The sequence below is a fragment of the Poecilia mexicana genome, unplaced genomic scaffold, assembly GCF_051168715.1.
Source record: "Poecilia mexicana isolate PSO_F unplaced genomic scaffold, ASM5116871v1 scaffold_13, whole genome shotgun sequence".
Lineage (NCBI taxonomy): Eukaryota > Metazoa > Chordata > Actinopteri > Cyprinodontiformes > Poeciliidae > Poecilia > Poecilia mexicana.
Genome location: NW_028263382.1, coordinates 21,405,941 through 21,418,754, shown reverse-complemented (window position 1 = coordinate 21,418,754; position 12,814 = coordinate 21,405,941). Strand labels below are relative to the sequence as shown.

Genomic DNA, 12,814 nt, shown 5'->3' with positions numbered 1-12,814 from the left:
TGCAAATAAAAAAAAAATAAGTGGGGAAATGATGTGGCCCTTTTTATAGCACATGTCCCAGTGTCACATGATGTGATGGCAAGTATAATTAAACCGCTGCCTTGGCGACAGGTTCTGTCTGATGGTGAAGAAAGGCTATAGGGACCCTCCATACCACAACTGGATGCATGCCTTCTCCGTCTCACACTTCTGCTACCTGCTCTACAAAAACCTAGGGTTGTCCAACTACCTCGAGTGAGCACCCTTCTCCTGAATACTTGATGATTCAATGTGTGCTGTGTTGAAATGAAAATGATTCTACTTTTCCTGTTTTCATGCAGGGATATAGAGATTTTGGCTCTCTTTGTTTCCTGCATGTGCCACGATCTGGACCATCGCGGCACCAACAATTCTTTCCAAGTGGCCTCGGTGAGAATATCCACTAGAGTTTCTACTTCTTTTTTTTATATGGAAGCGATATTGAATAGGTGCAATAATGCAAAATAATCAGCCAGAGTGTGGTTTTCATTCCATCACCTGTGACGGGATTAAAAACACCCGGTGTGATGCTAAGATGTCTCTGCGATGAGCAGCCTTTTGCTCTGGTTCACTTTAATCATACATAGCCCTGCAGCACTAAATGACTCAAACACACAGGCAGAAACATGGTGCAACAAAGGGCATACTTTAAATCAACAATCTATCAGCATCCCTGTGCGCTTTTTAGTTTCCAAGCACAGCTGATACAAGCCGTTTCAAAGAAAACACTGCTGCAGTTAGCCCGAGGATGTCGTTTTCACTGTTTGTGGATGCTGCTGAAGGGACTCTGTCTCATTTTTGTCTCTGTTTGACTTTCAGCAATCAGTCCTGGCTGCTCTCTACAGCTCCGAGGGATCTGTAATGGAGGTGACTCAAGCTTGGAAATTTCTTTTTTTAAATCCTCAATTTCTTTCTTTCACAATCTGAAATGCAAATCTGTATTTTTTTTTTTTTTTTTTTTTTTGCTTTATTTTGAATAAATTGCCTTTGACCTGCTAATATTGTGTTCTACTGCGACATCTAGTGGCCAGAACAAAAAAAAGATATATTGTTTGAAGGAAGAAAATAAGATCCATCAAAATTTGTTTTGCCTTTTGCCTGCAAAACATGACTCAGCAATATTACAGCTGCTTTCTTCATACTCTGTTTGCTGCGACAGAGACACCACTTTGCCCAGGCAATTGCTATTCTCAACACACAAGGCTGCAACATCTTTGAGAAATTCTCCAGGAAGGTGAAATACAACATTTACATCAATTTCAGTAGTTCTCTAAACTTTTTTTTTGAATTTTTCTGCAAACTTCTGGTGTTATTTCTATATTTCTAGGATTACCAGAGGATGCTGGATCTGATGAGAGAAATAATTCTGGCTACAGACCTGGCTCATCACCTTCGAATTTTTAAGGACTTGCAAAGGATGGCTGATGGTATGTGTCAGTAGTTAAGCATATGCTGCTGTGATCCAAGATGGCTTTGATCAGAATGTTCTAAAAACAGCAATATCTAACACTTATTGGACAGTAGCTTTGCAACAATTTAAAGGTTTAATTTTGCTGTGATGTCAAAAAGAAAAAGATAAAACTTTACTGTATTTTATCAGAATATTATTTGATAATCCAACATATAGTAGTGCAAAAAATATGAAGTGGAAGAAAAGAAATGATAAAAATATATATTCAGCTCCTTTTAGTCCTAATACCCCTAAATAAAATCCAGTGCAAACAAATGAGTAAAAAGACAGTAAATAGAGTCAGTCTGTGTGTAATTTAATCTCAGTACAAACCCATTTGTTCTATGAAGACAGAACATTAATTATAGAACATCATTATGAAGACCAAGGAGCGCAGCAATAAAATCTGTGGTGGGAGATTTCAGGGTTTAGATACTTTTGCTAGATACTGCAGCACTGGATGAAAAATAAGGTTCTGCTTGAGGTTTTATAATAACTAACTAATATTCTAAAGATTTATGGTGAAGCTTGCAACGTTCTGCCTCGGCATTCTTAATAATCGTCCACAGTTGCTTACACTCTCGTGTGACTTAATTGGGTGTAACGTCTGGGCCAGAGGTTAGTTACGCCTGAATGCAACCAATTATGAGTTATCCTGAGTGGATGCCTCTGCAGTGAATTCAGCTTAAGCTGCTAAAAGGATTCAAGGATACACAAAACCTCTAAATGAGTGAGAAATTCCTCTGCACTGCAGAGTCTGTGAATTTTAGACAGAAACAGATGATACAAATTGCACAGGATTGGCGAGTTTAAGAGACTATCCATCCATCCATCCATCCATTTCCTGTACACCCTTGTCCTTAGTGGGGTCGGGAGGGTTGCTGGTGCCTATCTCCAACTAACGTTCCGGGCGAGAGGCGGGGTCACCCTGGACAGGTCGCCAGTCTGTCGCAGGGCATTTGAGAGGCTAAAATATGTATTTTTTGTCATTAAATAATGAACTCGCAAGTTGCCAGACGTCGATGGTTTTATGTGTCCAACACCAAACTCCACCGATAATGCAGAACACAAACACAAAAAGTAACAAAAGAAGCTCAAATTTGAGTTTATAATGTGAAAATTTATGTGGCGAATTGTCAACAGATGGGGAGGAAATCGGAAGAAATATTGTCTTACTTCAATAACTTGAATATCTAACAAACCAGCACTCCAACCAAGGGTGGAAAAGTCCTCTGTGACTTTTTGTAATCCACAGCAGTGGTAAATGACTATTTGTGACCAAAAAAAAAAAGTAATTCTTGAAGGATTCAGGCAGATGCAGTGATTTCTGCCCTGGTTCTAGCACTGCTTAAATTTCTCTTAATATCTGTGTCACCTTAATATATCAGGAAATCATAAAGTGGTTCTGTAAAACAAAACAGCAGTAAACAGAAGGAGCTGAGAGTACACACATAATTAGTCTGTGTTTTAGTCCTGAGGGTTCAAACTACGCTGTACTAATAAAGCCGGTAGAAAATGTGTTCCAAGGCAACATTGTTTCAGACAACAAATCATCATCCATAAATCGTAGTACCTTTCTGCTTTTAGGAAGAATCAGAAAAGTGACTTTTTAAAGTGAATTATCTCCCTCGTAAAACAATTGAAGGGATGATGATTAGAGCTTCAAAGATTTTTGGCTCTAAACTATGGTGTTTCTGATGTCAAACTGAATTGATGTGATATCACTGAATTGTGTCTGTGTGTCTTTTAGATGGATACAATACAAAGAGTCGCACCCATCACTCCTTGCTGCTGTGCCTGCTGATGACTTCCTGTGATCTGTCAGACCAAACCAAGGATTGGAAAACAACACGCAAGATTGCGGTCGGTTCATAGCCTACGTTAGTGGCTATACATCCCACTACACAGAACTTCTGCAGACATTTTATTGTTTCTTATTAGTACAATTATAAAGTTTTTCACAAACCAATGGCTGAACAGCAAATATTTGGAGACATACCACAAATGTAAATAACCTTTAAACTCCATTATACGCTCTTCTGTGCAATCACACTCCATTTTTTGGATTAGGTTTTTAATCTTGACTTGCCCCCCTTTTACAAAACCCTGTAAACCTTGCCCTAAATCCTAACCTCAATCTCCAAACACCTAACGCCTAAATCAGATGCAGAGTAATCCTTGATCCCGAAACAAAACAAAACAAAACAAAACAAAAAAACATGCACCTCTTTTATTCAGGAGAGATTACTGTACAATATCTGGCTTGTTTCAGTTGCAGTGGGTAAAGGCATCACTTGTAATAAAGGGGAACAGCAGGTGTTGTATTAGCAAAATGAAAAAAAAAAAATCAAGCTTGTGGCACGGCAGCCTGGTGTAAAACAATATCGTCAAGCATGTATTCAACATGCATTTGACCACTTTTAAGCTATAGTACAAGTACATGCTTTCATATTTGCATTTTTTAAACCCTTGACACAAATCCAGACTGAATTTCATCACTGTCACCATTCTGGAAACATGAAACCATGTGTGCAGTGATATTTGTGTTGCCTCTGTCTGTCCGCAGGAGCTGATTTACAAAGAGTTCTTCTCTCAAGGAGATCTGGTATGTCTCAGCAGCCAAACGCTTTCTGCTGCAGCACGTGGCTGAACTTTGTGTCCTTATCCAGATTATTGAGCTCATTACTCATATCTGTGTACTGTGCGCTCGTTGCGTATGTGCAGGAGAAAGCCATGGGGAACAGACCAAGTGAGATGATGGACAGAGAGAAAGCGTATATCCCAGAACTACAGATCAGCTTCATGGAGCATATCGCCATGCCCATCTACAAGTGTGTACAAAACCGACTCCCTCAGGACACTTTACTCTACTTTACATCATCTCATGGCCAATTTCAGGGGGGATCTTAGCTTTAGATTTTGCTGACAGAAATTGTTTAAAAACATCTAAAGTTACTTGCTGAGTTTTAGATTTTTTTTTTTTTTTTTATTAATTTGTTTTTATTTATTTATAATCCATATTTCTTTTCCAAACGCTGTTTTCAGTGCTCTTCACATTTCATGACTGCCTTGTGAAAAATACAGAAGCCAAGTCACATAGTTCACACAGGAGACCCGAGGAAGGAAAAACAGATTAAGTTAGGGGTAAAAAAAATGTTAATGTTACTGCATTACTGTTGAGGAAAATTAAAGAACATGCCTCCTGGAAATGAGCTGATATGGTTTTTTACCCCCAAAATACAAAATTAAGGGATTTTCTTTTCCTTTTTGTGTAATTGTGCAACAAATTCTTTAATAAAAAAGAGAAGATTTAAGAGTTAACTGTTCTTCAAAGTCAGCAGGTTTCAGTGCAGACACGTCAAAACTTTAAGTTTGAGGTTCCACCCAGAAAATTGTCCTATGCACCACACTAACGTTTGTTTTTTCAAAAACTTCTCTGCATGCTCAGAAAACTTTTACATTTACAAGTAAAAATGTTACGTTTGCATTGATTTTTAGACACACTTAACTTTCAACATTATAACATATTTAGCTTTTTTAAAAATTCTTTTGTTTTGTTCCAAAACTCATGAGTTGAACAAGCTCTAATTGTGTTCTGTTTGAAATAAGATAAACAATTGTGTTCCTACAGGTTGAAATAAGTGCTAAACAATAAGGGGGAACACATTAGATGTTTAATTCCTCTAACTTTGCTCACAAATAGATTGAATGGTGATCAGATTTTGGGCTATCAATCATTTCTCTTTCTGTGATAAACTATGACAGTGAGTTTTTTGGGGGGTTTTCATTGGTCAGTGTTTCACCTGGTGCACAAATTTAAGATCACAGTTTAGATGTAAATAAAAAGTTTTGTCTTGACAGAAAATGACTTCAAAACAGACAGCATCTCTAACGGAGCTAATTTTCCTCCTCCCGCTCTCCTTGCAGGCTACTGTCCGAACTGTTCCCCGGCGCCACTGAGCTGTACGAGCGGGTGGCAGCGAATCGCGAGCAGTGGACCAAAGTCTCCCATAAGTTCACCATCCGCGGGTTGCCTAGCAACAACAGCCTGGACTTCCTGGACCAGGAGTACGAGCTGCTTCAGTCGCAGGGTGCTTTTGGGAGCGACGACCACTGCCTGAATGGCTGTCTGGATGACACAGAGGGAGGTCAGGGCCAGTGACAAACAGCGGGGCCTCCGACAGCGCATTAATCTTGAAGTTTTCTCGTGGTCCAATAAGAGGCGAAGAATACTTTTCTAGAGGCCAAAGACAGGCTGGTCTCTGATGTCAACCAGCTGGCGTGCTTTAGTAGGCCTTGCAGGATGGAAACTAAATCAGACGGATGCTCTGAACCGATTCGTCTGAGTCACTGATTCGATGCTTGATGTCGCTTGTGTCAACCAGTCGAGGAGCGTAAAAGATGAGGAGTATCTTTCTACATGTCACACGTTCATTCGTACAGTACTGATCCTTCTTAAGATTGTAAAAAAAATAAAACAAATCGACACATATTCGCACAAACAAGGTGGAAGCATCCGTAGTTGTGGCAAAGACTCCAGCGTGCAACAATGAGGTGAAGTGCTCTACTTTCCGTTACGGCGTGTGTTCATTTCGGTTGCCACAGATCCCACCTGCTGCTTATGAATGCATGACGGACGAACACCTTACCAGTTATAAACCAATCTGTGATCATTTCCCCCCATTCGTAGGAAACTAAAGCATTCTATTTTTACACAGTCATAGCAGATTTTTGTATCCACCTCGTCAGAGTATGTTTAGGAGATTCATGACCTCTTTTTGTTCTTGTTCCTTCATTTCAGCATATAAACTCTTCTCTGTTTTAGTGGAGTTTAAGGGACATTTTTGACAATCACCCATTAATAACAACAGAGGCCATAAATTAAATATATATATATAAATGAACACATGCATTTTGTGAACATTAGTGTCACAAATATTTGCCCCCATTTATTGTTTGTGCTTTTTGTTGCATTAAAAATGTTTAGATCATCAAACAAAATTTGATATCAGACAAGGGTAGCGTAAAGTATGAAATCCTTATTTATTTTCTGTATATCAATAGTTAAATCCAAATTAACTTTGACCTATGTAAAAAAAAATAAAAAAAGTGCTTGCACCCTGCATCTAACGACTGGCTTCAACAGATGCCATGATTTGCCTGTTTAAGGTCATGCCACAGCATCTATAAGAACTTTGCGTGCAGGATTGGATTAGGCCACTTCAAAACCTTGCCTTTGTTTCTTTTTTTTGAGTCAGTAAAAGGTGAACTTGCTGGTGTCAAGTGAGCTAAAGATAAAGATCAGAAACTGATGACTGCAGCCTTACTTTATGTTACAGAGTTGAATTTAATGACATAAAATTGTTGAGGTCCTCAGGCTGAAATACAAGATGCCATTTTTGTCCATTGTGTTTCTTATATTTCAGTCATGAACACTGATCTTAACTGAGGCAGATACAGTGCTTTAAATGTTCTGGGTTCCTTTTTTTATGTCCTGGATGAACCATCAACATGCTTCTGCATTAATTATGATAAACTAATCTCTTCCAGGAAGGTTTAACCACTGCTCTATTTTTTTATTCCTGCCTACAGGAGTTCCATACCCTCACGAATATATTTGTGACCCTTCCCAGATTGACGCTTGTTAATTATATTTTCCCATCTGTTCCTGAATTTCTTTTGGTTGGAGTATAATATGTTGCTTTTGTAAGCCTACTTCATGTTGCCAGACAGATTCTGTTCAAGTTATTTTCTGATGCTAAAGGTTTGACAATAATGAGGTTGTACTTAATGAAACTGAACCAAAAAAAATAAAAAATAGGTTAAGCCTCAGATAATTCTTAAATTAACAAGGGAGGGGCTGGATTAGGTTTTCACGCAGCACCAGATTAGTTTGGATAGATTTTTCCCTAATAAGTGAAATTATAATTTGAAGACTGCTTTTTGTATTTACTCCGACTATCTTTGTCTGATATTAAAGGTTATTTGATGCTCTGAAACATTTAATTTCGAAAAGAAAATGCAAAAACACAAAAAAATCTGGGACAAATATTTACAACAGCACTGTTTTGCTCATAATCCAAATTATTTAATTGCCTTTTTTGCATTTTTGTATATTTTTTTCCTTTAATTAACCATTTGAAGACAAAAAAGAGAAGCCCTTTAAACAATCCATCTCATTCGTTGGTGTAACTGTGCAGTAGAGTGTGTTAAGTAGAGTGCGTCACTAAGTGTGTCCTATGGATCTGCCTTATTGCGTATCTTTGCTGCCTTTATTAGAGCTTTTAATATATAAAAGTGGAATAAAAAGTCTGTTTAGTATGTTTGTTGAATATTCCTATGGACACTGTGTTGACTGAGAACATGTATATTTTGTAAAACACTTGTTTAAAGACCTCAGACGTCGCATCTTTTCACTTCTTTTCTATTCCTGCTTGTCTGTGCATCGTACATGAAAGCTTTGTTACGTAGGAAACAACATAAGGAACAAAAAGAATCAACAAGAGATGTAGCCAGGATAGAAAACGTCAAATAGGGTGTGTTTTCCAGATTTGTGCATCATAACAAAAAATAAAAATAAAATAAAACTTCAGAGAAATGGGGCTTAGTGTCACAACATTCCATACTTACTTTCACATTAACTACAATGACAAGGACATCCTTCACAGTTAGAATAGGACAGCTTATAAAGTGCAGGGTCGTGTGTTGGTGTGCTATGTGGATGGACAAATAGATGACAAGACCTTGAAAAAGTATTCACACACTGTCATGTTACAACCACAAACTTCAGCGTATTTTAATGGATTTTATGTGATAGACCAGCACAAAGTCTTTTTATGTGTCCGCTACCTCCACAAACCTGCAAAATAGTTTAAATTCAGTCAGATTGAAAAGCAACTTTCAAGTTTGGTCTCAGACTTTTTTCTGCTGTGTTCCTTGGCTGTAATGATGCTGCTTATTCATTAATATTCTCTTACAAACCTCTCAAGCCTTCACAGAACAGCTGGATTTATGTTGAATTTAAATTGGACACAATTTAAATTGGACACAATTTAAATGTACTAAATAGATTAATTTTGGGGGTTATCATTTGTACAGGGATTTATTTAGGGATATCAGGGCTAAATGCAAATGCATTTTACATTTTTTTAGATTAATTGTGGGGGAAAAAATGTATAATTTCACTTCCACTTCATAGTTTAGCACTACTTTGTGTTGCTATATCACAAGAAATCCCATTGAAATCCAATTTGGTCTGTATTTGTTACATGATTAAATGAGAAAAGGTTCGACAGGTATGAATGCTTTTTGTTAGGGATTCTAGTTACTGGGGGTTTTCTTATTTTGCATAAGAATCAGAGTGTAGTAAATGTCAACGAAATTATCAGATTGAAATATGAGATTTTTCTTTCTATATGAAGAATCCCACAAAGGGTATTTGCAGGAAACATTTTGGTTTCTTTGGATATACCTGAACAGTGCTGGATGAAGGGGTTGAATCTGCCTTTCCTCTGCTTCATAAACTCACTTTAAAAAGGCATCAAGGTGTGTTAAAAAGTCACTTCTTGGTCTATCATTTTTCTCATTTGTCTCATCATTTGCTTCATATGTCCTTGCTTTTTTCTGTGCAATATGAAGCCTCTGTTTCTGTGACAATGCATAGATACTTACGTACGTAAATAGGATTCGCTAAATACCTATGCCTCTTGTTATATTATTGCTTTAGGTCTGAGTTGCCAAAGGCTTTTTAAATGTTAAATCACATTGTTTCCATGAAAAAAAGCAACTGAAATGGGACTTTTTTTTCCCTGCTACAAATGCTTTTCAGAGTTCAGACCTTCGACAGTTTTCTATGAGTCTGTGTTTGTCTGTTAATGTTCGTCTAGAGAGTCAGGGCTAAATGTGCCAAGCAAACACTTTCCACTTCCTGGCCCAGCTGCAAGATGAAAGCCAGACGTGGCTTTAGGAATAGCTTGCTGTCAGAAGGCTGTTGGTGACCGCGCTTCATCATGTCAGCTTGTCCAGGAAGCATAAAGCCAATCTACTGTATTTCCTCTCATCACAGCAGGAACAGCAGGACTTAAACCTGTGATGTGATAACATTGTAATGATCACCTGTGACGTATTTGCTAAAAGTGGCAAGAATACATATATATATATATATATATATATATATATATATATATATATATATATATATATATATATATATATATATATATATATACATATATATACATATAGGTATATATATTTGCTGTAAATAACAAAGTTTAAAAACACAAATGTTTTGATTGTCATCATTACAATGGGAAGTACTGTATTTTAATTCTGTAATGTATTTATAGTGTTTGCTACCTGATTTTTTTTTAAAAATTTTTAAGTTTGTCGAAGCCATTTTTGAGCAACCCCCAAGCCCCAAAATCTAACCTGAAGATTAGAGAAAGATATGTGTACTTAGGATATAAAAAAAATATTCTACCACGGATAAAAATTCACACTACTTGTATAAATAGTGCTTAAGCTGAGAGGTGAATTTGGTCATCTTTAAAGATTTGTTTGGTGGGCTCTGAGTACTGTTGATCTGGTTCTTTTCAAGACGAAAGAAAACGTATAACATTTTGTTTTGTTTTTTTTTGTTTTTTCTGTCTTTCTTTCTTGAAATAAATCTAGTGAAAGGTACTTTGGTGGTTGGTGTGTGTTTGTACAGAAATGCTTCACAACGTAACTCTACCATAAAGGTCTACATGGGTGCCTGAAGTTGCATGCTGATGATACTAGCCATCACAAAGGCATCTTTGTGGATCCAGTTGGATCATGTTGCACTATTGCATTGATGTCCATGTGAGAATAGGAAACATTTCCATACCTCTATAAAAATCCCATGGTTTGGTTTTTATAAAAGTAAGACCAAGACAAATAACTTTAGACCTATTTCTACTTTTAACTTAATTCATATCTTGTACAACACAAACAGGATAGAAAAAGTAACTGAACTCTCCCCTTTGTTTCTGGTGGAGAGTAATAAAACACAAAAATCTAAATATTTTAAAAGAATTGGACACATTTACTTAATATCTCAGATTCTCAGATGGATCTCATTGATCAAATGTATCAGTCAGGAGAAGGCAGGTATATACAATATAGCATGTAACTCAGAGAAGGTAGTCATTATCCAGGGGAGGAAGTATAGCGTAATGGAAAGAATAATGAAAAGACAGGAAGTAAACATCTGCAACATTAAAGGAGCTGTGTTTTATGGCTGGTATTTGCTAAGTACTTTAATCACTTAGGCTATTATGTTGCTAAACTTAAAAAATGTTTAATTTGTTGCTTAGTCTGTTTGTGTCAAGTATTTTTTTTACTCTCATTGGGGTTTAAAAAGCCTTTTTAAATTGTATTTTTATCTGCTTTGTACCCATGTTATGACTTGTTGAGTCATTGTGATGATCCACTGTACATTTTCATATTGCAGAAAAAAGTAAAAGCTGAGGTTTAATTGAAGTAGTAGATGTGAGAACAATCTCTTGTAATCTCCAAGAAGTAGGTTTAGGTCTACCTCCAAGGACGCACATATTGCCATCAGCACTTTGCATTGAAAGAGCATCACAGGTAAGTGAGCTAATTATGGTAAGACTGTGCACGAAAAGAAAACCGTTTATTGAATCAAGAACATTACAGAGAGAGGTTCAGTTACTCCAAGAAAAGTGATTTAAATGTCAGGATTACGTTCTAAAACAATACAATTTAGGAATTACTGTGCTACCACCAGAGTAGAGCTTGTTTAGGAATGGCTGCAGGCAGGCTTGAGTGTTTCTGCAAGCACAGTAAGATAGAGACTCTTTAATGCTGCTGCCGGTGTTAAAGAGGGTTAGCAAATGAGCCACTTCTCTCCAAGAAAAACATCAAGTACAGAGTGACATTCTGCAGTAAGTAGCACAATTAGACCAAAATGGTTATTTTCTTGGATTAAAGCCCCTTCAAACGGTTTGTGAAATGTGAAATTAAGGAGAAGACAGTGAAGGAACTTGTGTCATCCTAAGAAAGTGGATTCGAAATTTTGCATAAAATCAGTCTCATGAATAAAACATCTTCCAAGAGCAGCTTTGCCCAAAGATTCAGGACCAACGCAGTAATGAACAGTATTCTTCCAGCATGATGAAGTACAAGGTAAACGTGATAACTAGATGCACAACAAAGAAATCCCCCAGATCCTAATCTTATTGAGAAACTGTTGAGGAGTCGCTTACACTTATTAGAAAAGCATAATGAGCACTGATTATCTCTTCATCATTTTACTTGTTAATGGATTTGATACATTGGACAGGAGGAGAATTTTAGTCATTTAAACTGATATGGTAGAAGTAGGGAAAAAAATGACAAGGGGGCAAATTTGGGATTGCTGTTCCAGAGCAAGATCATAACTCCAGCTCTTATTGGGTGTTTCCAGTCTGCTTGGTCAATATCTATCAAAAGTGATCCAAGGAAGGAACAGTGATATACTGGCAACAGGGCTATGGATGGCCATGGCTCCCTGATACACATGGAAAGTGAAGGCCGGCCAGTTTGGTCTGAATGAGCAGACAAACATCTGCAGCTTAAATTGCTGAAGACGTTAATGTTGAGTCTGATAGTGATAGAAAGAGATCAGAATGCAGAGTGCATTGCAATCTGTTTTAAATGGGGAATCATCAACCATTCAGGGTCATAATTTTCTGCCCAATTCATGTATTTCATTTTTTTTTTATAAAAAATAAAAATTAAAAAAAACTTTCACGCTTTCTAAATGCATATTAATAAATTTAGAAACATTACACAAAAAACGTCAAAAAACGCAAAAAGGTCTAAAATCACTGCAGCAGCAAAGTTGACATAAAGTAGATTAAAAACACATTTTCTGTTTGGCAATCATGTTTTCTGGGTTGTGAGAAAAACCAAAATGCAGTCATGAACTTGGAATGAGCGTGGTGGAGGATTTAATGATAATACAGAAAACAGAGGACAGAGTAACAGGAGGAATCAGCAAAGAACAATGGAGGCCAGCGAGTTTATATGCACAGGAAAGAATGGAGAACTCATTTTGAGTTAATCGGGAGATCTGCAGTGGAAGAGAGCAAAGAGGAAGGCTGAGGGAAGATGAATAATAAACACAAAGGAAGCTGAACTAGACAAAAAGAAACTTCAAACCCAAGTTTGAACCCAAGGGGTTTGAAGTTTCTTTTTGACAACCTAATAGAAATAAATGCGCAAAAAACAGAACACAACAATAAACTGAAAAACAAAACACAGGACACTTCAGTATGACTTTAGTAAAAAAAAAAAAAAAAAAAAAGTTGTGAAGTCTGT

The 12,814-nt window shown here is 37.0% G+C and overlaps 1 protein-coding gene across 1 annotated transcript in view; it reads left to right on the top strand.

The window, feature by feature from the left end:
* Positions 1-10,150, top strand: part of pde2a (phosphodiesterase 2A) — a 123,653-nt gene extending 113,503 nt beyond the window's left edge. Inside the window, exons 23-31 of the mRNA XM_015009470.2 lie at positions 112-234; positions 321-408; positions 838-885; positions 1,178-1,252; positions 1,346-1,445; positions 3,219-3,331; positions 4,035-4,073; positions 4,193-4,299; positions 5,396-10,150. Of these exons, the coding sequence (XP_014864956.1) occupies positions 112-234; positions 321-408; positions 838-885; positions 1,178-1,252; positions 1,346-1,445; positions 3,219-3,331; positions 4,035-4,073; positions 4,193-4,299; positions 5,396-5,630 (928 nt within the window). The 3' untranslated portion in view covers positions 5,631-10,150. The remainder of the gene's footprint in view (positions 1-111; positions 235-320; positions 409-837; positions 886-1,177; positions 1,253-1,345; positions 1,446-3,218; positions 3,332-4,034; positions 4,074-4,192; positions 4,300-5,395) is intronic.
* The last annotated feature ends 2,664 nt before the right edge of the window (positions 10,151-12,814 follow it).